The 25,368-nt window shown below is 44.5% G+C and overlaps 1 protein-coding gene across 2 annotated transcripts in view; it reads right to left on the minus strand.

Annotated features, from left to right (window-relative positions):
- Positions 1-25,368, minus strand: part of adamtsl2 (ADAMTS-like 2) — a 55,451-nt gene that overhangs the window by 23,045 nt on the left and 7,038 nt on the right. The window contains exons 1-5 of one of the 2 annotated variants that reach the window (XM_038287128.1): positions 19,428-19,480; positions 9,484-9,589; positions 5,971-6,113; positions 3,271-3,346; positions 2,131-2,233 (exon numbers count right to left, since the gene is read on the minus strand). In XM_038287128.1, the coding sequence (XP_038143056.1) occupies positions 2,131-2,233; positions 3,271-3,346; positions 5,971-6,113; positions 9,484-9,588 (427 nt within the window). In that variant the 5' untranslated portion in view covers position 9,589; positions 19,428-19,480. Of the gene's footprint in view, positions 1-2,130; positions 2,234-3,270; positions 3,347-5,970; positions 6,114-9,483; positions 9,590-19,427; positions 19,481-25,368 lie in introns of those variants that run through there. The other variant, XM_038287127.1, reaches the window with a different exon arrangement.

Below are 25,368 nucleotides of genomic sequence, written 5' to 3' on the forward strand. Positions count from 1 at the left end.
CCTGCAGCTCATTGCCTCATTAACTGTGGAGGATTAAGCTGCTGACTGCCACTACCTCGGGGCTGAGTGTTTGCCAATGCAGGGTACTCTAGCCATGCTTAGTTCAGCAGAGTCTAACCTGAGTTTGTGTTTGCTAGTGGTGGATTCTCTAGCCAAGCTGAGTTTTTCTGAGTCAAACTGAGTTGTTGTCTTAAGTTGAGTCTTAAGTTGAGTCTTAACTTTGTTTTTTTGTCTTTGCCTCTCGGTAGGAAGTCATCCTGCAAACTGGATTTGTTCAGTCCTTCTCTCTCTCTGGAAGGTTCAACTGAGCTTCTAACTGAGCTGGGGTTCCAAACAGGAGGTTTGGATCCATTTTCCCCAAGAGGTAGTTTGAGCTTCACACCAAGCAAAGGTTTCATCTGCACCGCAGCCCGTTCAAGTACCGCAGGAAATCTGAGTGGCAGTCAGCTTCTCCATTTACCCGGGAACAATCGCAGTCTGAGTAACCCAGTCCACCCATCACCCAACGAGACAATCTCTGGTACTATCCTCACAGTCCGGATACCTTAAAGGACACCTTTCCCTGAAGAATCCCTGTTGAGCAGTGCTCAGAGCAGCATTGGATTCATCACATCATTACTAAATAAACCTGTTTAAACTTTTCCCTGGTCTCTCTGTTTGGTCTTCTGCATCTTGGGGTCAGACCTTAGTTAAATCATGACAATACGACGGTATCTCGAGGTACTTGCTGTATGTTGACATGTTCCAGCGTGTCTCAGTGTGCTCATCGCTTCTACAAAACGTACCCATAACTTATCCAACGTAGACCAGCGTTTTTTGGCAGATTTTCTGTTAGTCAGGCATATGCTTGGCTAAATCGTTAAGGTGTGACAGGGGCATTACTATATACGGAATGTGCGACTCCAAACTGACTCTTTCCTCATGAGATTAACAGATTTTATTTTGTATTTTCCCCCAAAGCGTTTTACTTTGTAACTGAGTCTCTCTTCCTGTCAGACCCATTAAATTGCTGCTGAATTGCTGCGTAGTCTGAGTTAAATAGGCCCAGGGCTCGATCTCAGTTGGAGCTTTGCCGCCCCCTGCAGGAAATCGTGTCAGCTGTGACCATCTCCACTGACTTTCAATGAGTGCTAAACGCTACGACCTCTTCTGACACAATTCTCTGTCGAATCAGCTGAAAATCAGATTCTGTACTGTGTGCTCTGGCCTTTAAAAGCTGCAGTCAGAACAGCACCAACAGATCCGACTTATCCACATCAGGAGAAGCTCTTCTGGAGATGCTAAGCTGCTGAGGAGAGAAGTGAACAAAGACACTATGGCGTCTGATACCATGTTTCCAACGCCGACAGAGCAGCTTTGACTAGTCTCCTTCAGACGTGTTACCCAAACCTTTAACTCCTAAATTTATATCATATCCTTCAACTTATCTGCATTTTTTGTCATTTAGATGTTAAATTAAACAGAAATTAGTTTTTATATCTCAGTATGTCTCCTGGGGCCGCCTGTGGAGCTGGTTGACAGTTGCCTTTTGTATCTATGCTTCTTTTTCTATGTCTGCTTCTGTCTCCTTGAACCCCAGTGGGCCTCAGCAGATGGCCGCTCACACTGAGCCTGGTTCTGCTGGAGGTTTCTTCCTGTTCAAAGGGAGTTTTTCCTCTCCACTGTCGCTACAAGCATGCTTAGTGTGAGGGATTGCTGAAGAGTCAATGAGTCGATGCAATCAGCTGGTTTTCCTTAGATAGAAAACTTTGAATCAATCTGACTGGATGATCTGGTGAACTGGAAAGTGACCTGAGATGACATGATGTGAATCAGAGCTATAGAAATAAACTGAATAGAATTGAATTATGTTGAAAATTAAAATCTTCACTCAAATTTTATAATTATTTAATAAATATATGTTTATGCTAAACCACTGCTACCGCTACATTTCTTTGCTGCTCAGTGTTGTGAATTTCTGCCCCCTTTATCGCAATAATTGGTCCGACAAACTGAACTCCTACAAATGGATGCTGCCAGCAGTTATAGAATACATTTAAGAAAATCTGTTTAATGTGGCAGACTTTTAATCCTCCATTTTTCACTAAGTATATATCAGATTAGGAATTTCTGAAATGCATCACTTATTACCAGGATAGAGCGGTTTCCATTGGTAGTTTCTCCCGCTGTAGCGCTGTGAGTTAAAGGACCAACACTGCTCCTCTCTGAAGCTCCTCCCAGAGGCAGGACAGTCCTGTCAACACAGCCACCATAAAGGGTTAATCAGGTCCGTCTGCAGAAGAACCACCATGAAGTCAGTTCTGTCCAACATTTGGGACAAATTGTACAAATTCAAACATGGAGTCATTGTTTAGTTTAACTTAGAAGGGGAGCTGTGACCACTGGAAAAACTGACATTTCTTAAATTAATGTGATTATGTTTTCTTATTTTAAGTGTAAATTGTCAATGTTGTAAATGTTCCGTTGGCAAAATGTCTCTTTCAGCTCCTAAATCCAAGAACAAATCCACTTATTTTAAGAAAAAATGACTTCTCTAGATTTTATTTTTTTTCCAGTGACCAACTGAAGACCTGCACTGCAAAAACCATCTAGAATTAGGTGAAAAAATATTCTTAAATTGAGTGTATTTACCCTCAATTTTAGCAGATAAATAAGATGATTTGCCAATGGATTTAGTATTTCTACACCTAAAACAAGATAATTAGATAATATGCACTTGAAATAAGACAAAGCAATAGTCTTTTTCTCATTTTAAATGTAAATTGTCTTGTTCTAGTTGCAAATTTTCTCAATTCAAGAAAAATGAATTAATTTAAGCAAAAATGACTCATTTAGATTTCCATTTTTTGCAGTGTGAGACATAAAGATGTGTCACAGTTTCCTCATTTTTAAAACATTTTAGGTCATTTAAATCTTTTTTTTCCCAACTGTTTGTATTTTAATAAATGCATGGACTCAGGTGTAGATCTTGGTCAAAGTTTCTGGTTGTTTGTTGTCAAACTTTCCATGAACCTTAAAGGAAAAAATTGAAAAAAATCGAAACGGAGAAGGATTCAGGTTTTTACTCTGGGCTGAACCATGCAGACCAGGATGAATGAAGCCAGGAGAAGATCCCAGCTGTGCTGCTATCAGACTAGGACCGGCCCTCTGGCTCTTTCATTTGCTCTGGGACAGTTGACGGTTTGAATCCCACTCCGTTCTACTGAAGCAGCCCTGGTTGTTGGATCAGAAACCTGAAGTGAACTGAGGAAGAAGAGGTCTGACACTCACTACGGTGTTGCACAGATGATATTTCTTGGCCGTTCCTGTGCAGGTCATGTTGTCCTTCCCAGCGGTGACTTTCTTTCTTTGGACAGAAAACAAACAGCAGCACATTAAAACGTAAAGAAGAGGCTGAGAACAGGAGGAAAACGCTGACAGCTTTCCCTCCATGGACATATTAAACTCTCCTATTGCAATATTAGGCTCAATCAACCAAACACATATTCCAGCAGAAATAAACCTAAAGGATGAAGCTTTTATGAAGACACAATAAAACCAGAGGCCATGTTAACCCAATCAGGACCGACTTTTATGATCAACTCTCTGATTTCTGTTATTATTGTTTCACAACTTAGAAAACTTTTCTCACCACAGTTTGGTTTACTAAAAGGATTTCTCTGCCACCCAGTTAACATGTAGCCTCGTGAGACCATCCTGATCTCGCGAGCTTTCAAGGTTTCACTCGCAGATCAGTCTGGAGACTCTCCGCTAAAGAAAATTTGGAGCCGTTCACCAAACGAACGTCCAATCAGCGTTGGCTTTGAGGCGGGTTGAGGTGTGACGCAACGAGAAGCGCGACAGTTCAGTCTAAAGAACATGGCGGCTTCAGCCGATGAAACTAGCGTTAGCGTGGCTATCAAGCAAGTTTTATGGGAATTACAGAGTATTTCTTCACGGAAAGAAGAGCAAAACACTGATCTGGAGGCTTTTCTCAGAGGAAAAGATGTTTTTGCTCTTATCCCGACTGGTTTCGGCAAGAGTTTGATCTATCAATTGGCTCCTCTTCGTTGTCGCTCTGTTAGTACGTCATATGCTTCGTTGATCTGATTGGTTTATTTGGCCCGTCTATCACCAACATAGGCCAATCAGCTAACCAGTATTTTCACCCCTTCCCAAAATTACTTCAACGGAAGGTTTCCAGATGGATATGCGGAGCAAATCCATCTGGCGGAGTCAGGTTAGAGCATAAAGCTTGGAATCCTGGGTTCAAAACCCACTCCCACAGACTGCCACTTTGTGTCACTGAGCAAAGACCCTTAACCCCACACTGCTCCCCGGGCGCTGCACAATGGCAGCCCACTGCTCCCCAAGGGAATCAGTTAAATGCACATTTCTTTGTTCTGTTTTTGTGACAGTTTATTTAACAATAAAAAGCTACACATCACATATTACAATAAAATAAGCTATAATCTCATTAAGATCTCAAAACTACCACTGTTAAATAGTAACCAATGTAAGTCAAATTGCTTATTTTACTGTTTAACCAGACTTAACATTGCTACGTCTCAAAAAGGGTTATTTATTCAATTGGCTAGGGGCACAATATGGCGGCCACTGACAGGATGTGATGGCTGGGACTTCTTGTTGCTTCCCAGTCCTGCAAGTCAACCTGGAATGTTGACAGAAAAAGCTAGCAAGTGGAGAGAGAAGGAATTTGTTTGGTGTCCCAAAAAAAAGGTTTAGCTATCAATTGTTTGGAGGATCATCACTACACTGTTGTGTACCGAAATGTTCAATTAATGTGTCTAATGCTACGTTCACAATGCAGAAGCAGAAGCAGCTGGTTTACATGCAAAGTCAATGGTTGACGCGCATCAAGGCGCAATAAAAGGTCCTGCGGCGCTTATAGACGTTTTGATGCGCCACATCAACCAATGAGAGAGGCTGATCTGGGAGCTGGCAGGGAGTCAGACGCAGCACTGCTGATGCAGAGCGCTATGATCACTCCTCTGAAACTGTTTATTAACGCCTAAATGAACTTAAAATGTGATGCTTTTTGATGCTCAAAGCGTGTCCGGTGTGAACGTAGGATTAATGTCCCAAATATCTGCTTTTAGCAGCAGAACAACCTGCAGATTCATATAATGTCTAACATCTTTCACCTCTAAAACCGTCTTTAAATTTGTTGGGGAAATGTGAGTTTAGATAATTGCAGCTTTTAAGAATAAATCTGGATTATTATATCAGTTTCTATTTTTATTATTATATCAGCTTGGTTTGGTGTAGAAGGCTTCCAGCCGTACATGTTTGAGCCCTTGCCTCGCAACGCTGCCAGTTCTGTTAGCTCTACGCCTGCCGAAGACACAGACGTCCATCCCCGTGAACACTGGGACGCAACTCAATGGGAAAGGAAAGGATTCTGGTTTCAACCGTTGCGTATATTAGCTGCGACACATGAATCAAGATGCTATGACCGAAAACATTTGATTGACAGATGAGCGTTGATATATGATTGGCTGAATTTAGGTGTTCAGGCTGACGTAGAAATAACTGGCCTGCAGAAGATAACGAAAAAAAAACAGATTTTAAGACAGGACTTTTTTTTTAAATACAAATTTTCTACATTTATTGTCTGATAAAGAGTACATTTATATACATGTTTAAGTCAGAATGATTTGACATTGAAATAAGATTTCCCTACGACTTTAAAAATAAGAATAAGAGAATAAGATAAGAAAATAATGTTCTGGTATTTTCTGTCTCATCTCTTAGCTTCACACTGTGACTCTGCGCAGTTCTGAGATATTTTGGACTGGTGGGCAATACTTCTGATGTCTTTCTGCTTTTCGTTGTGTTAAAACAAACCAAACAAACTGTAAACTTCCAGAAGAACTCAGAGTTAAAGGGTTTTCTCTCTCTACTCGATCTAAACTTTTCCTCCAATCGATGTCAATTCACAACTCTGGGGTTTGACTGACTGTGACAGACCTCTGTTTGAGGCAGTGCCGCTCCTGGGACATCACCCCCCCTCCGCAGGTCCGGGTGCAGGCCGTCCATTTGGCCCACTCCCCCCACCAGTAGGTGGTCACCTCCTGCTGGTCCTCCAGGCTGTTGGAAGCTGCACCCTCCTCCTGGAAAAAGGCAATTCAGCCACAAAGCATGGAGGCGATTAGCAGCGGTTTGCTTCTCACTGAGGATGTTTGTTAATTCTGAGATTATTCTGTTAATAAAGAAACTCAAAGTTTATTCCTGAATTCTTCAGGATCAAACAAACAATCAAAGTGATGAAAACATAAAACAGGATAAAGGAAATGAAGAGGCATTTAAGGTGGGATCAGTTCATGGTTAAACTGGACAATCTAAGGCAGCATTAAATTAAACAGGCTTTAGCCTCACCTTAAAGGGAATCTGGGAGTTTGCTCCACATTATTGGATCATCAGAACTAGAACTTATTCTGTCAGCGTGGACCATAGGATGACTCAAAGGAGTTACTCTGAACCAGTCCAGTTCCAGCGTTGGATCAACCATATTGAATGGTGCATTGATGTCGACTCAGACAAGAATCTGGTCAGATTGAATCAACTTTTCCCTCCACAAGTTGAACTCCAGAAGGTTCTGATGGTACATGTGGACCAGCTGGTCCACCTCCTGCCTGGATGCAGGCTGTATAACCATCCTTAAATGGTAAATCTGCAGTTATGGGAGGTGCAAACTCACTGGAAATACATTAACAAGAAACAAACACACAAAAGGCTCCTCTCCTGTGGAACCAACTACCAGTTTTAGTCCGTGAGGCAGACACCCTGTCTACTTTTAAGGCTAGACTTAAAACTTTCCTTTTTGATAAAGCTTCTAGTTAGAGCGGCTCAGGTTATCCTGAGCTATCTCTATAGTTCTGCTGCTATAGGCTTAGACTGCTGGAGGACATAGGGACCCCTTTTTCATCATTCTGCTTCATTCTATCTCTATTCTCCCACTCTGCAGAATCTGTTAGTTCAATCTCTAACGTTCTGCTCTCTCTGCTTTTTCTCATAGTAGCTTCATCTGGTCTGTTCCTGTTTGGCTGTGACTCCATCCTGGAGAGAAATATCAGCTGTGCTGCTGCCATCAACACCTTTGTTTCTAGATGTTGGAGCTTGGCCTGTTTTCCAGTGTAGTCCTGTTTCTCTGACTGTGACTAACTGGATGTGCTCTCTTCATCCTCTGACATGGGAGCTGGCTCGGAGCTCGTCTGCCTGGCTGTGTGTTTCCTGGACGGGGCCGCCTGTGGAGCTGGTTGACAGTTGCCTTTTGTATCTATGCTTCTTTTTCTATGTCTGCTTCTGTCTCCTTGAACCCCAGTGGGCCTCAGCAGATGGCCGCTCACACTTAGCCTGGTTCTGCTGCAGGTTTCTTCCTGTTCAAAGGGAGTTTTTCCTCTCCACTGTCGCTACAAGCATGCTTAGTGTGAGGGATTGCTGAAGAGTCAATGAGTCGATGCAATCAGCTGGTTTTTCTTAGATGGAAAAATTTGAATCAATGTAACTGGACGATCTGATTGAATCGACCTGAGATGACATGATGTGAATTGGCGCTGTAGAAATGAGCTGAATTGAATTGAGGGTTTGATGATCTGTCAATCATGAAAAAAAGGGCCTTAGGATTGTTAATGTTTTGCTGAATCGTTTCTTAGAATCGAACCGGTTCTGTGACGACTCAGCAAAGAGCCTCTTGGTCTTTTCTTCTGGGACCCGCGGCGTATTACGATGTGGACGACAGGTGCAAACGCAGCAGAACAGGTTTTGTTTTGGAAACGATCCTCGTTGTGTGTAGACAACCTAATCTGCGGTGCTCCTCCTGACAGTAACAACAACAGCTGGACGATTGTTGGACTGTCACGGGAGCGTGCGTCAGGAACCAGAACAAATCCCGGCCAGCGGAGGGAGCGTCACCGTGTTTTTGTACGGAGGCTCCAGTTTGTGAAGGCATCCGGCTTTTTCCACATTCCTGGTGTGGATTAGCAGCATTAACCCAAGCCCAAGGCTGCATCCATTTATTCAAACAGATCCATCGGAGGGATTGCTGGAATGTACACTGAGCTTCTTGTAAAGGTGTGAGACAGAGCAGCTGTGAGGGAAACTCAGCAAATACCAGACGGAGGGAGACCTGAGTCCAGAGGAAAGTCCCAATTTACGGCTCTGATGGTTCATCTGGACACTAAAACTCTACAGACTGACATATTAACACTTCTTTGTGTCTGCAGGAGTTTACACACCTGGACATGGTGCATCCATTGCAGACCATTGGAGACTCTAAAGCTGAACTTTTTCACTTTTTATCAAAATTACAAACTTCCATTTATGTTATAATGTAAAAAGAGCAGAATCCACTCTGCCTGTGAAATGTGTAATATCCTCGTTAGTCCAGATCCTCGTTAGTCCAGATTGTCGTTGTCGATCTTTGGAGGGAGCTTAAAGTCCGTGTGGCCCAGCGACAGCCCCGAAACCTGAAGCCTCTGGAGGAGATCTGTATGGAGGAGTGGGCCAAAATCCCTGCTGCAGTGTGTGCAAACCTGGTCAAGAACTACAGGAAACGTCTGATCTCTGTAATTGCAAACAAAGGTTTCTGTACCAAATATTAAGTTTCATTGTTCTGGTGTATCAAATACTTATTTCACACAATAAAATGGAAATTAATTATTTAAAAATCATACAATGTATTTTTCTGGATTTTTGTTTTAGATTCCATCACTCACAGTTCAAGAGTACCTATGATAAAAATTTGTCTACTACAAGCTTTGCAAGAAAACCTGAAAAATCAACAGTGTATCAAATACTTGTTCTCCCCACTGTATATATATATACATATATATATATATATATATATATATATATATATATATATATATATATATATATATATATATATATATATATATATATATATATATATATATATATACAGATTTATAAATGCTGAGTTTTATACATTCACTTTTAGAGGTCCAAGGCCACAACATGTTTGAGTGAGGACTGTTTGGATACAAGGAATATTTCTTCCCATAACTAGCCAGATTCTTTCTCAAGATTTATTCATAACATGTAATTAATCGCTGTTTAACCGAAGTGTCTGTTCTTTCCATTATTGTATTATTGTAAGTAAGGGATACAAACTCTGGCCAGATCAGAACAGGGCTGATTACATATTGCAATAAAGCCTGTATGATGTCTTGTTTTGTCTTTGCAAAGATGCATTAAAATGCCGACTGAGGGAAATCCATCGATCTCCATTTAATTAACTGGAGTGAATAGTGCTTATAGTACTTTTTTCCCGCGACAATGTACACTGCACTATTCAGATATTTTTTCATTTTTATTTTGTTGCTGCTTTGTGTCGATCTGCCTGGTAATCCAAACAGATTTGGAGAAGTTGTGGAGAGTGAAGATTTGTCAGGGTAAGGTGAAGTGGACCCTGCTCTCCTGCAACTTTCCAAATGAGATGAATGGAAGGAGGGAGCGTACCTGCAGGCCTCTGGAGGAGAGGTTCCCTACAGACGTGGCCAGCGTCAGAAAGCCGAGGAGGACCACACCTGTCTCCCCAAACAGCTCCCATGACCACACCCTCATCCTGCACAGAGAAAGGAGAGAAGAGAACGGATCTAGTTACGACATTTTGACACAAATCTGAATGTTTGCCTGCAGCAGGAGAGACGGGAAAGCATTCAGAACATGCGTGTTAGGGTTGTTATCCAGGTCTGGGCCACAGACCTCCGTGTGTTTCTGGACACAGACTCTGAAGGGAAGCATCGCCGCCACTAATGACTTCGTGTGGCAGATACATGAGCTGTGGGTGAAAGCCTTCAGCTGAGACCTGTGGCTGTTTTTTTTTTCTCTCCAGACTCTAATTTGAGGATTTTCAGCTTCCAAACCCACAGAAGAGTCTCAGCTGGATTTTTTATCCTTATGCAAAGAGAACATTAGCAGTCCTAATCTTTCCTCTGTGACTCGGCGGCGATGTCGCTCTCTTCTAGAACACATCTGCAGAGGTTCCTGGGGATGCCTCAGGTGGGCAGGAAGGAGCCAAGCTAACTGTCCCAAGCTACATGTAACCCCTCAGGTAAAAGCCCCCATACCTGGTGGGGTTACTTTATCAAATCTATGGAGAGACATTTCAAAATCGTACATAAAAAATATGCTAAAAAAAAGAAACAACCTTCTTAAAGCTTTTGTGAGTTATTTATAAAATGTATGCAAAGGTTCAATCAATAGTTTTCAGTCTTTTTCATGTTATTTCTTAAAGTTTTTCAGATTTTGTATTCTAAATGTTAGGTTTATTCTTTATACATCATGTGCATTGTTACTTTGTTAGCCAGATAGAGAGAGTAGATGGCCTTCCTTCACATTGTGGATGTCACTGTGTGTATGGAGGTCATCTAAATAGCACAGCTTTCTTGTCTTTTAAAGATACACAGGATATGGGCACATCTTTGGGCTGGACTGATAGAGGAGAGCTATCTGTAATTCTTGGGCATGGAGGCAAGATGCATACAGGTCAGGGCATGGATGGCGTGTCAGTTTCTGATACGGACAGCTAAACATCCACATGATCCAACACATGGACTCATGAGCTATAAGAAGGAGAAGACGACCTTGTTCGGGACTCAATCTTTGCCGGACGCTCGGGACGTGATTTTTTGAGCCCACAGCTGTGCAAGCTCCAAGCATTTTCTCTGTCCTGTAACGACCTGATCTGGAATAAACTCTGTTACTTTTTTACTCCTGTTTTTATAGTCCTTTTTTACATGGTTTTACCAAGTTTGAGTTAAGAGTAGTAAATAACTTGCTCCTAGGAAAAGAACCGTGAGGAAGCCCCCGGGGCGCAACGGCTTTTTAGGGGACATAACCTCCTCATTTAACATAAATGTTATTTATGTTTTGTTTTTGTTTTTTACAAAATACATTCTTTTCTCCACAGGCTGGTCTGTAATCTGCTCTGCTTGGATGTTAGCAGCAGCATTTCTATTGGTTGGAAGGATAGAGGGTGAAATCTTTATAAAGAGACCTCAGTTTGTGCAGGAGGTGGAACAATACCGACTAGACTGTCCTCCACACATTGCCTGGCTGGGGGATTCCATCATTCTGCTGGGAGGCCTCAACTCCAAAATGGGAAATGATAGACACACCTGGAGGGGCGTGATTGGACAATAATGAACACTAGAGGGTGTGGCCTGAATGAACTGTGTTCTCTGCCTCTTTTGTCGATGCGGCCGCCAGTAGCTGTGGCCGTCAGGTCTATGTGGGGGTTTGGTTGTGAACATCGGCGGTAAGAGTTGCTGTCATGCTGAAGGAGTCCTATAGAGCCTGGTTGGCTTGTGTAACTCCCAAAGCAGCAAGCAGGTATCTTGATGTTGTGTCATTACCTGGGTGGTTGCCAAGGCAAAAACTGTTGCTGGGATGAGTTTAGAGAGACCATGGACAAAGAGTTTGCTGGCGTCAAAGGGATTCTTTTTTCAGTGGGGGTTTGGGAGCCATTAACTTTAAAGAGGACATCGTTGGACAAGTAATAATTTGAGGATCTCGTCAATCTGGATGATAGAACTTCTGTGGTGGAAGAAGAGACAGGGTGCTTGGAGACTAATTTGTTTGTCACAAATCCTGAAATCACAGAGGTGGTCAAAAGACTCCATGAAGGACGAGATCCGCCCTGGGTACCTTAGAGCCCTGAATGTTTTTGGGCTATCATGGCTGACATGCCTCTTAAACACTGCATGGAGGTTGGGGACAGTTCCCTTGGATTGGCAGACCGGGGTGATTGTTTGCATGCACAAAAAGGGGGACTAGAGGATGTGTTCCAACTATAGGGGGGTTACACTTCTCAGCCTCCCAGGAAGGCCTATGCCAGGGTGCTGGAGATAAAGGCTTGGCCGATTGTTGAACCTCAGCTACAGGAGGAGCAGTGTGGTCACATCCTGGCCGTGGACCAGGGGACGGATTCTAAACTCTCTGCAGGGTCCTTCAGGGTGCTTCTGAATTTGCCCAACTGTTCTACCTGTGCTTTGTGAACCTTGAGAAGGCATCTGACCGTGTCCCCCCGTGGTGCTTTTTTGGGGGTGCTTCAGTAGTACAGAGTCAGCAGCTCTTTGCTAGGGGCCATCCGGTCCCTATACCAGCAGAGCAGGAGTTTGGTCTGCATTAGAGACATTTGGTCGGACTTGTTCCCGGACTTCCTCATAACCTTTGTGACGGCCAAGGCCGCCTTTATTGTGAAGAGACGGCTCCTCTGGTTTGTGCTTCCAGGAAGTGGGCGGCGGACCTGAGAGTATCACACCTGCAATGGCCTCCTATAAATTGAAACAGAGCACATGGCTTGCTCTCTCTGCGCTCCATGGACTCCTCTGGCCTCCTGCTCCAGTTTTAGTTTAATTTGACCCATGTACACTTTCACACACCTCATGCATCCCAACATTACATACACCACTGACCTAACACGTTTATTTACTTTTAATAAATGGTGAAACCTTTCTTTTGTGTGGTCTCCCCATCATTGTTCCTACCCCCTGAGCTAGGGTAGTAACATGTGGGAGCTTGTCCGGGTAGGACCCTTGTCTAGGGTAGTAACACCTTTATGCACAGGATTTCTAGGCAGAGCCAATGACAGGAGGGGGTCTGGTTCGAGGACCGGGGGACTTTGTTTCTGCTTTTTACAGATAATAATATTTGATTTAAAGTGCCTTTCAGATCACCCAAGGACACTATACAACAAACAGTCAAGATACACATCATGCAAAATAAAATATATTAAAAAAAGTTGAGATAGTCAGTGGAGTCTTGAACAGATGCGTTTTTACCCTTGATATAAACAGAGGCTAAGTGTTAATATTAAGAATATCTGGTGGTGGTGAATTCCAGAATTTGGGAGCAGAGCAGAGACATTATAAATTACTTTTAAAACCTTTTTTAAGTCAGGTCCATTTTTGAAATGGGTGTTTTGTTTTCAAAAATGCTGGAATAAATGTCTCTCCATAGAACCTGCATCCTAGAAAGCTGTGATCTAAACATGAAGCAAGTGGACTCCAAGCAGCCAGAACACAAAGTAACATCTGTTTCCTCCGGGCCGGCATGCCGGGTCCACGCATGCGGCCCCTGGCAGGTGGAGCGTGACGCAGATGGGCTGCTGAGAGGCCGCAGGTGGTGCAGACGGCTGAGCTTTAAAAAAGGTTCAACAAGGCCTTAAGTGCTGGAAGGTTGTAGGGAAGTTTCCCTTCACTGCTGCACAGGTAGGCCTTTGTTCTGCTCCACAGACCATGAGGAAACGTACGAGTCTGAATGTAAAGGCTGGCGGGAACGGCCGCAGACCCACAGGAAAAGGAGGCTTCTCAGAGGAGTTTCCTGAAACCCAATGATTCAGAATCGTCACAAAGATTTAGAGGCGACTTTCAGTGAAGAAAAAACAGAAAATAGTCCAGAAACAGAATCCATCTTTTGTTATCATGTCTGATATGATCTGAACCATCTGAAGTCGGACAATTTTAAACTTAATTAAAGCTGCTCAGATGTGAAATCGTTAAATACAGTTTCCAAAAGTTCAGCTGAAGATTTTCATTATTATTCAGTTCTATTCAGTTTATTTCTATAGCTCCAATTCACATCATGTCATCTCAGGTCACTTTCCAGTTCACCAGATCATCCAGTCAGATTGATTCAAAGTTTTCTATCTAAGGAAAACCAGCTGATTGCATCGACTCATTGACTCTTCAGCAATCCCTCACACTAAGCATGCTTGTAGCGACAGTGGAGAGGAAAAACTCCCTTTGAACAGGAAGAAACCTCCAGTAGAACCAGGCTCAGTGTGAGCGGCCATCTGCTGAGGCCCACTGGGGTTCAAGGAGACAGAAGCAGATTATTATTTTGCTGTCAGGTACAAGCAGCCACCTGAACCAGAGTCCATCAGCCCACAGTTCTGAGCTCAGTAAGCCTCAGCCTACCAGGCCTTCTTCTAGGCTTGGAGTCCAACCTGGAGGAGGAGCTGGTTTTGATCCCACTGATGGATCTGATGGCCTGATCATTTTTATCTTATTTATCAAAGTCATTATCTCCAAGTGTGACTCAGAACGTTAGGGCGCGTCTTTGGCTCTCCACAACCACTATTGAGCATTTTTTCTTTGTTCACCAAAGAGATTCTGTCATGATGGGTTCACTGAAAGCGACCCAAGAATGCAGAACACCACTGACGGACACAAGGACGAAAGTTTAACAGTTTTATTTTGCACAAGCACACTGAATATTCTGGTTCAGGTTCGGGGCCTGGATTCTGGTTCACCGGAGTCTGCGTGAGAGACAGTTCAGTTAGCGTTGCCAACAGAGGTTTGATTTCCAGAAGTCTACTGATTGTACCTTGAGGGTTCTTGAGGTTAGCTTTGGGAGAGTCACTGTTGGTTCTGGAGAAGAGTTCATCAGCAGAGTCCGTAGCTGCTTCAGCGTCTCACGTCTACTTAGAACAGACCTTGGCTTTGGGTTACCCAGCTCAAGTCCAGAGCTGCTTGGAGGTTCTCTGTGAATCTTCAGGTTTGGCTCAGAGGGTCGGCTCGGCAGGTTAGCTCTTCCAGAGCTTTCACAGAGGAGGCACAGGTTTCCTGGAAAACAGACACAGGGGTTAGAATCCAAGCTGGATTCGAAAGTCATAGATTTACTCTGAGGATCTAGGCTTAAGCGCTGACCAACTGGAACAACACTGCGGCGTTGAGGCAAGGTCTGAAGACAGCTTAAGTAGTGGATCCTCTGATGATCTAGACGAGCTGCAGCTGTGCAGGAGGCTCCCTCAGAGGATCCACGGCGGACTCTGCTGGAGAAAGGTGGAACTTCTCCAGCTCCCAACAGATTCATTCTTAGAGATTCACTTCCATACAGAAAGCCCATATTCTTATCTTCAGCTACCACAGTATACATGTCGGATTAAATAATAATACTTATATTTCAGCGATAGTATCAAGGTGCTACTTTATTGTATCTCTTATATTATATCCGTTGGTTGTGCTGTTCTTTTTAAATCTCTTTGCAGGTGATGAGGCAGACTGAAGACGTTTTATAGTCTCCCTTTCATCTTTTCTTCTTTTTCCTGTTTTTCCTTTCCTGTTCTTCTTACATTGCAGTGTCCATATAATCTGTTAAACTCCCTGCATAATTATAATAAAGCTATTTATATGCATTAATCAAGTGGATCACTATGGCGATAGCCGTACTGCTCCACCTGTGAAAGTAAAATCTGTCTTTTTGGCATCAAGACAATTATTCTTATTGCCACATCGCCAGACAGGAAAAATAAAAAAGAATGTTGTGGTAGAAAATCTGCCTCATCAGAGTCCATTTAATGCTGCAGAAGGTGGCGCAACGGGTTTGGATCTCTAAAGGACGTCTTGTTCTTCTGAAAACATCTCCTTCTTGCCTTTAACATGTTTCAGTTTCTCAAAAGATACCAAGAAAAAAAGGTTGGAAACAAAATCTGGGTGTTTTTGCTGTTTGTGCTTTCCAACCGTTTCTAGGTTTAACTTTTTGGGTTTTCTGAAACCTGAATATATTTATGCATAAAAACCTCCCATCCCAAATCTGCTCCGATGTTACTCAGCCGTCAGCTGGATGGTATTTATTTTAGATAGGTCTGTGCCAGAGGAGGAGGATGATCACTTGCCCAGGCTTGTAGATCCCTGGACACTACGTTTTTGGGATGATCCCATCTTCTCTGGTCCAGTTAGGTAGCCTTATTAAAATAAGCAAACATCTCGCCTCACCCGCTCCGCAGTCTGGCTCTCTGGCATGAAATATTAGTGACAGGTGTCTCAAAGCAGCCGCCGTAGCACCTGGACTTCATTATCCAAGCAGACGCAGCTGGAGTCCGGCCACACTCAGGGGGGAGACGGACGCTTTGTCTGACGGGGGGAGACACGTGCTCTCACGCTCAGCCAGAGGCATGACTCAGAACGCACACACTCTGGGAACTGTGCACACACAGGTAAGGAGGCAACCTGATAACTCAAACCAGAGGCTAAATCTCAGCATTTCGTCTTCGTTACTGAAGGAATTTGGTTCCTTTTGCTTCACAAACAGTATTTAAAGTAAATCTTCCATAAAAAAGCGAAGCTCCTCTATCACTGCTCTACATGTTCCTAAAATTTTAAATTGTTCTTATTAACAGCTGCAGGACCATAAACCATCCTCATCCTAAAGGTGTTGAAATGAATATCAGGAGAGACTCAAGTCTGGAGGGATGAAAATCTGGGAAAAGTTTTCAGTTTATTTCTCTGTTAACTAGTTATGTAAATCAAAGCTCCTTTAAATTACATTTTCTTAAAGTTAAAGATGAAGTTACCTCCTAAGCGACACATTAAATGTTAATTTAAAGGGGTGATAGAATGATTCTACAGGGTATTTGGTCCTTCAGGTCTCTGAATAGGGTGTGTAATATTAACCTGACTCCGCCAGATGGATTTGCTCCGCATATCCATCTGGAAACCTTCCGTTGAAGTAATTTTGGGAAGGGGCGAAAATACTGGTTAGCTGATTGGCCTATGTTGGTGATAGACGGGCCAAATAAACCAATCAGATCAACGAAGCATATGACGCACTAACAGAGCGACGACGAAAGCACAACCACAAGCCAGGCTACTCTTGCCGAAACCAGTCGGGAGAAGAGCAAAAACATCTTTTCCTCTGAGAAAAGCCTCCAGATCAGTGTTTTGCTCTTCTTTCAGTGAAGAAATACTCTGTAATTCCGATAAAACTAGCTGGATAGCCACGCTAACGCTAGTTTCATCGGCTGAAGCCGCCATGTTCTTTAGACTGAACTGTCGCGCTTCTCGTTGCGTCACACCTCAACCCGCCTCAAAGCCAACGCTGATTGGACGTTCGTTTGGTGAACGGCTCCAAATTTTCTTTAACGGAGAGTCTCCAGACTGATCTGCGAGTGAAACCTTGAAAGCTCGCGAGATCAGGATGGTCTCACGAGGTTAGCGTAACATTGGTTGGGCTGAAAATGGCCTATTAGCTGTTCTATGAGCCCTAATGCAGCCTGGTTAAAAGCCCTAGAATGAAACCACAGCTTTTCTTCCTTTTATGGTTTGATCAGGAATATTTAGATGAGCTGTGCTCTGATTGTTTGGTTTACAACGAGCCAAGCTGCTGAGCAAAGACGCATCATAGCAACAAGCACTCACTCACTGAAACATCAGATTGTTGATGTGGTAGGGGGACCAGACGCCCCCTTTTTTCCCGGACATCTCCTACTTTTAAGACCTAAAAAAATGTCCGGGGGGAATTTGGAAATCATCTGGGTTTTTGGTCGCCTATAGTGAAGTACGAAGTCGAAACACACCGGGCGCTTGAATTGAGCCGTCAGCTCCGGGGCAGGTCTGGGAACGCCAGTGGTGCAGGGAGCCAGCGGGGGATGTAGCGACCGACCCCGACCCAGTAATTGTAGCCTGGACACCGGCGGCCCCGTCCTTCCACCCCGCCTACCTTACCAGCCCCCAGCCCCCCTCCTCCGGCTGAGGACGGGCGGCTCATGGCGGCTGGCGGCCCAGCAGTCCACGCTTTCCAGCAGCCCTTTGACTATTTATTTGATAAATGCAGCTCTTGTGGTTTTACTCCAGTGCCTCTAGTTGTAGAGCCAAGTATTAAAATAACAACGGTTCTTTGTGGTTCAGGTCAGGAAAGATGCCGCTAACATCTCTGCAGAGCACACACATCCTGGACACAATTCTGCTTCAACAGAAATACACCCACTTTGTTATCCTCAACGCGGAACAGCTGATCAAACGACACAATGAAAGTTCTGCTCTGATGACGGGTTCTGGTTCCTTTAGGGTTTTACCTGCGTGAAAAGCAACCTTTCCAAACTTATCGAGCGACTTGGACTAAAGCAAACAAACTGATGCAGACCGTGCTTCTGGTTCTAGTTCTGCTGGGTTTTCCTTTCCACTGTCACCACATGCTTGTGCAGAACAGTCATAACTGACTGGATTTCTTGATTTAACGTTCCACCAGCAGATTAATTTAGCTAATTTAGAGTAGAGCTGATCTATAGAACTACATTTAAAGGAGTGTTTCTGTGCTCCAGATGAAGTTTGATTCTCTGACCTTTGTTAGGAAATGAAGTGAAACATTACTTTAGTTTCTTGCATGTTTAGATTAGAGCAGAGACTGGGCTACCACTGGAAACCAGTCCACAGCGTCTCCATGCCCCCCCACCCTCCCCCCGCAGGTCTCTCTCCTGTCCAGACACCGTCTTCCTCTTTCCTTCCTCACTCTGCTGTCGTTTCCCAGCAGCTCAGTCGAGCAGGGCAGGAAAGAAAGAAGAAGACCAAAGTAAACACGGTTCCCTCGTCTTCTCCGCTTCCCCCTCCCACCACCTTCCCCACCCTGATGGACCCCTGGGGCCCCTCGCCTCGCAGTCTTGTTTTTGTAGTGCTGGTAACCTTAGGAGACGGACAGACACCCAGGAGCTGTGAGGAACGTTGGTGACCCACCCCTGAATATCATCCACTCGCTGTCAGACACCTGTTATATGAATACCTGCCGCGTTAACTGATGTTTAATGGAACGTAAAACACCTGCAATAATCCCAGGGTTGGTCTTTAAGGCAGCCTGTGATTTATTTTGGATTAAAAGAACATTTGACCAGATTTCATCTGAAAAGAGAAGAACATGAAGTCTGGAATGTCCAGGGTTAAGGTACCGGTCTCTATAAGATCTCTACACACTTCCTGCCCTAAACCAAAGACGATCTTCTGTTTGTTGTTGTGGAGGTTTTTAAGGCGGTTTGGGCCAACGCCTTCAACTGCTCCCAACTCTAAAGGTTAAAGGTCAAATCAGCAGGAGTTTCATTCTCTGTTTACCTTCCATCCGTTTGTTGACTAAATAAGTCATTCTTTCTTAAAATCAGTGATTTTTTTTCTTGAATTGAGGAGATAAGTGAGACACTTTGCAGATGGAACGAGAAAATTTACATTTAAAATAAGAAAAAAAACAATTACATTGTCTTATTTCAGGCGCATATTATCCAAATCGCTTATTTTAAGAGTTAAAAATACTAATTTTATTGGCAAATCATCTTATTTATCCACTTAAATTAAGGGAAAATGGACTTAATATGAGATATTTTTATTTATTTCTATATTGTTTGAGCAGTGTAGAAAAATAGACTTTAAACTATCTGGATAGGCGTGTATCCCTTTAGTCATGTACAAATAAAAACGATTTAAGATGAGAACGCTTTAAAAAACACCAAAAAGTAAGTAATTAATTTATTTTTGTACACAACTAAAGGGATGCATGCCTGTTGAGGTACTTTAAAGTTGACTTTCCTTACAAACTAAAAGCATAAACTAAAGGGTATTGACTATGTGGGTCTGACGGTATGATCATCTGACAGAATAACGGCAGACTAATCCTGTGCATTATTTACTTTGACTGACCTTCCTTAGTGTAAAGAAGCTTCTCTTCTGTGCCTGAAGGATGATCGGGCGCCTGACAGAAGCTCACCACTTTTAAATGCGGATGTCCTGATGGCAAAGCCCTCGTTTGGTTCTCGAACTCTTCGTCTTTCCGGTTATCCAGGTCTGGGTCGTGAGGGCAGAACGTTCTCTGCCTCCATGGGAAACTGTAGGGTGTTGGAGGTTCAGGCTGACCTCTGCTCCAGGGGACAGGATGTTTTATAACCAAACTGAAGGCTGTGCACTCTGAGACAGGGTCCCTGAGGATCCATTAATCTCATGCTGCTGGTGGTCGGTACCTTAAGGTACAGCTTAGATAAAAGGATGTCTGGTTTAGAGTCTCAGGATTTTATCTTTGCTTTGTGCAGACCATTTGGTTCTCTGGAGTTTTCCAGGTCGTGACCTTCATTGTGCCAGAGAGACGAGTGTTTGATGGTCTGAGATGTTTCTCAGCAGCTCAAACCACCAAATACTAAAAAGAAAACTCATCAGATGGATTGTAATGATGATGAAGGACTCCTCATCCTCATCCTCCCTTCCTCTCACATTCATCCTCACATTGTAGAGAAATAAGCTGCAGGAAATGTAGTTTTCCCAATGATCTGAGAAGCAAACTATTCATAAGAGAGAAAAGCAGTTTGGGAAACAAGCAGAGCTTTGATGCCTCATTCCTACTGACTGGTTTTAGGTTTTATCTGTTTGCTTTTCATCGATAAATTCAGGTAAATCACTGTGATGGTTGGAAATGTTCTGTTCACATGTTCTAGTGTGAAATTACACGAGAGAATTCCTGAATTTACTTTGACGCAAAGAAATGAAGTAAATGAAGGATCCTTATCCTTCAGATGTAACACAGAGTATCAGGGTTGCTGGTTCGATCCCCTCGCCTCCTCTCTATCCTAAAAGCCAAGCGGAGCAGCGTCAATCAGACGACCGCTGCGTGTTTCTCATTTCTGGATACAGACAAGCAGAAGAAAACTCTGGTAATTAGACAAACCCCAGCGCTGGTCGGACTCTGGGAGGCGAGGGGGGGGGGGGGGGGGGGGGGGTCTGGTCGTGGGTGTCTGCTTGTCAAACAGACTCATTCCAGCCAAACCCTCGGCGGTCGGCTCTCACAGCCCTGATGACTGAAAATGGATCGGATCAGGGACAGGAGGACGGAGAGGAGTAGGAGGAGGAGGAGGAGGAGCAGCAGGGGTTTGCTGCAGGAAAGCAGAATGATTATGATCTAATAACAAAAGCCACCTGCAGGCAAAACACTGAACTGGAAATAATGTTCAGTAACAACTAGAGGTGGGCATAGATTTATTTTTTAAATCTAGATTAATGTCATTGTAATCTTGGAATTAATCTAGATTAAAATGGCTAGATTGAATTCTGCCAAAGGGCTTCCTGAATCAGAATCACTTTATCAATTTCTTGCGGGAATTTCTTTTTTTTTTTTTGCAGTGCAACTGTTTATAGAAGAGAGATAATATAAGATTGTAATGCAAATCCCTTTATTGTCCAACAATTGAGAAATTCACTCTCTGCATCTAACCCAGCAGTAGGCTGCTATTGTACGACGCCCGGGGAGCAGCGTGGGGGTCGAATCGGGTACTTGCAACCTTCTTAGAGCTCAAGCGCACCGCTCTAACCACTAATGTCCCAAAAATAGAGATCTGGTACGAAACCTGCAGCAATAAGTGGTCAAAACGAAAAATAAAAAAGACTTGGAGTCAAATTAAAACTGAGCAGAGGCCTTCTAACGAGTGCTAACCTGTAATCTGTCCTATTTTAGCTGTAATCTGGGTTAAAGATGAAAATCCACAGCCTTTCTCTCGTTTAATACTTCAAACTATTGATCTGCTCTTCCTCTTGCAGAGCGGTGAGGCAGCAGCATGAAGGCCTGAGTGGAAATCTGGGTTTCTGCTTCTCTGAGGTTCTCCATTAGCATGGACGGGTTCTCCCCGGGTTCTCCATTAGCATGGATGGGTTCTACATTAGCATGGACGGGTTCTCCATTAGCATGGACGGGTTCTCCATTAGGGTGGATGGGTTCTACATTCTCATGGACGGGTTCTCCCCGGGTTCTCCATTAGCATGGACGGGTTCTCCCCGGGTTCTCCATTAGCATGGACGGGTTCTCCCCGGGTTCTCCATTAGCATGGACGGGTTCTCCATTAGCATGGATGGGTCCTACATTAGCATGGACGGGTTCTCCATAAGCTGGGTTCTCCATTAGCATGGACAGGTTCTCCATAAGCTGGGTTCTCCATTAGCATGGACGGGTTCTCCATTAGCATGGAAGGGTTCTCCATAAGCTGGGTTCTCCATTAGCATGGACGGGTTCTCCATAAGCTGGGTTCTCCATTAGCATGGACAGGTTCTCCATAAGCTGGGTTCTCCATTAGCATGGACGGGTTCTCCATTAGCATGGAAGGGTTCTCCATAAGCTGGGTTCTCCATTAGCATGGACGGGTTCTCCATAAGCTGGGTTCTCCATTAGCATGGACGGGTTCTCTATTAGCATGGACGGGTTCTCCATAAGCTGGATTCTCCATTAGCATGGATGGGTTCTACATTAGCATGGACGGGTTCTCCATAAGCTGGGTTCTCCATTAGCATGGACGGGTTCTCTATTAGCATGGATGGGTTCTACATTAGCATGGACGGGTTCTCCATTAGCATGGACAGGTTCTCCATTAGCATGGATGGGTTCTACATTAGCATGGATGGGATCTCCATAAGCTGGGTTCTCCATTAGCATGGACGGGTTCTCCATTAGCATGGATGGGTTCTACATTAGCATGGACGGGTTCTCCATTAGCATGGACGGGTTCTCCATTAGCATGGATGGGTTCTACATTAGCATGGATGGGTTCTCCCTGGGTTCTCCATTAGCATGGACTGGTTCTCTATTAGCATGGATGGGTTCTCCATTAGCATGGACGGGTTCTCCATTAGCATGGATGGGTTCTACATTAGCATGGACGGGTTCTCCATAAGCTGGGTTCTCCATTAGCATGGACGGGTTCTCCATTAGCATGGATGGGTTCAACATTAGCATGGACGGGTTCTCCATTAGCATGGATGGGTTCTACATTAGCATGGAAGGGTTCTCCATAAGCTGGGTTCTCCATTAGCATGGATGGGTTCTACATTAGCATGGATGGGTTCTCCCTGGGTTCTCCATTAGCATGGACTGGTTCTCTATTAGCATGGATGGGTTCTCCATTAGCATGGACGGGTTCTCCATTAGCATGGATGGGTTCTACATTAGCATGGACGGGTTCTCCATAAGCTGGGTTCTCCATTAGCATGGACGGGTTCTCCATTTGCATGGATGGGTTCAACATTAGCATGGACGGGTTCTCCATTAGCATGGACGGGTTCTCCATTAGCATGGAAGGGTTCTCCATAAGCTGGGTTCTCCATTAGCATGGACGGGTTCTCCATAAGCTGGGTTCTCCATTAGCATGGACGGGTTCTCTATTAGCATGGACGGGTTCTCCATAAGCTGGATTCTCCATTAGCATGGACGGGTTCTACATTAGCATGGACGGGTTCTCCATAAGCTGGGTTCCCCATTAGCATGGACGGGTTCTCTATTAGCATGGATGGGTTCTACATTAGCATGGACGGGTTCTACATTAGCATGGACAGGTTCTCCATTAGCATGGACAGGTTCTCCATTAGCATGGATGGGTTCTACATTAGCATGGATGGGATCTCCATAAGCTGGGTTCTCCATTAGCAGGGACGGGTTCTCCATTAGCATGGATGGGTTCTACATTAGCATGGACGGGTTCTCCATTAGCATGGACGGGTTCTCCATTAGCCTGGATGGGTTCTACATTAGCATGGATGGGTTCTCCCTGGGTTCTCCATTAGCATGGACTGGTTCTCTATTAGCATGGATGGGTTCTCCATTAGCATGGACGGGTTCTCCATTAGCATGGATGGGTTCTACATTAGCATGGACGGGTTCTCCATAAGCTGGGTTCTCCATTAGCATGGACGGGTTCTCCATTAGCATGGATGGGTTCAACATTAGCATGGACGGGTTCTCCATTAGCATGGATGGGTTCTACATTAGCATGGACGGGTTCTCCATTAGCATGGATGGGTTCTACATTAGCATGGATGGGTTCTACATTAGCATGGACGGGTTCTCCCCGGGTTCTCCATTAGCATGGACGGGTTCTCCATTAGCATGGACGGGTTCTCCCCGGGTTCTCCATTAGCATGGATGGGTTCTCCCCGGGTTCTCCATTAGCATGGACGGGTTCTCCATTAGCATGGATGGGTCCTACATTAGCATGGACGGGTTCTCCCCGGGTTCTCCATTAGCATGGATGGGTTCTACATTAGCATGGACGGGTTCTCCATAAGCTGGGTTCTCCATTAGCATGGACGGGTTCTCCATAAGCTGGGTTCTCCATTAGATGGACGGGTTCTCCATTAGCATTGATGGGTTCTACATTAGCATGGACGGGTTCTCCATTAGCATGGACGGGTTCTACATTAGCATGGACGGGTTCTCCATAAGCTGGGTTCTCCATTAGCATGGACGGGTTCTCTATTAGCATGGATGGGTTCTACATTAGCATGGACGGGTTCTCCATTAGCATGGACAGGTTCTCCATTAGCATGGATGGGTTCTACATTAGCATGGATGGGATCTCCATAAGCTGGGTTCTCCATTAGCATGGATGGGTTCTCCATTAGCATGGATGGGTTCTACATTAGCATGGACGGGTTCTCCATTAGCATGGACGGGTTCTCCATTAGCATGGACGGGTTCTCCATTAGCATGGATGGGTTCTACATTAGCATGGACGGGTTCTCCATAAGCTGGGTTCTCCATTAGCATGGACGGGTTCTCCATTAGCATGGATGGGTTCAACATTAGCATGGACGGGTTCTCCATTAGCATGGATGGGTTCTACATTAGCATGGACGGGTTCTCCATTAGCATGGATGGGTTCTACATTAGCATGGATGGGTTCTCCATAAGCATGGATGGGTTCTACATTAGCATGGACGGGTTCTCCCCGGGTTCTCCATTAGCATGGACGGGTTCTCCCCGGGTTCTCCATTAGCATGGACGGGTTCTCCATTAGCATGGACGGGTTCTCCATTAGCATGGACGGGTTCTCCCCGGGTTCTCCATTAGCATGGATGGGTTCTCCCCGGGTTCTCCATTAGCATGAACGGGTTCTCCATTAGCATGGATGGGTCCTACATTAGCATGGACGGGTTCTCCCCGGGTTCTCCATTAGCATGGATGGGTTCTACATTAGCATGGACGGGTTCTCCATAAGCTGGGTTCTCCATTAGCATGGACGGGTTCTCCATAAGCTGGGTTCTCCATTAGCATGGACGGGTTCTCCATTAGCATTGATGGGTTCTACATTAGCATGGACGGGTTCTCCATTAGCATGGACGGGTTCTACATTAGCATGGACGGGTTCTCCATAAGCTGGGTTCTCCATTAGCATGGACAGGTTCTCTATTAGCATGGATGGGTTCTACATTAGCATGGACGGGTTCTCCATTAGCATGGACAGGTTCTCCATTAGCATGGATGGGTTCTACATTAGCATGGATGGGATCTCCATAATCTGGATTCTCCATTAGCATGGACAGGTTCTCCATTAGCATGGACAGGTTCTCCATTAGCATGGATGGGTTCTACATTAGCATGGACGGGTTCTCCATTAGCATGGACGGGTTCTCCATTAGCATGGATGGGTTCTCCCTGGGTTCTCCATTAGCATGGACGGATTCTCTATTAGCATGGATTGGTTCTACATTAGCATGGATGGGTTCTCCATTAGCATGGATGGGTTCTACATTAGCATGGACGGGTTTTCCATAAGCTGGGTTCTCCATTAGCATGGACGGGTTCTCCATAAGCTGGGTTCTCCATTAGCATGGA

This window comes from Cyprinodon tularosa, unplaced genomic scaffold, assembly GCF_016077235.1.
Source record: "Cyprinodon tularosa strain WSP-4 unplaced genomic scaffold, ASM1607723v1 ctg235, whole genome shotgun sequence".
NCBI classification, from domain to species: domain Eukaryota; kingdom Metazoa; phylum Chordata; class Actinopteri; order Cyprinodontiformes; family Cyprinodontidae; genus Cyprinodon; species Cyprinodon tularosa.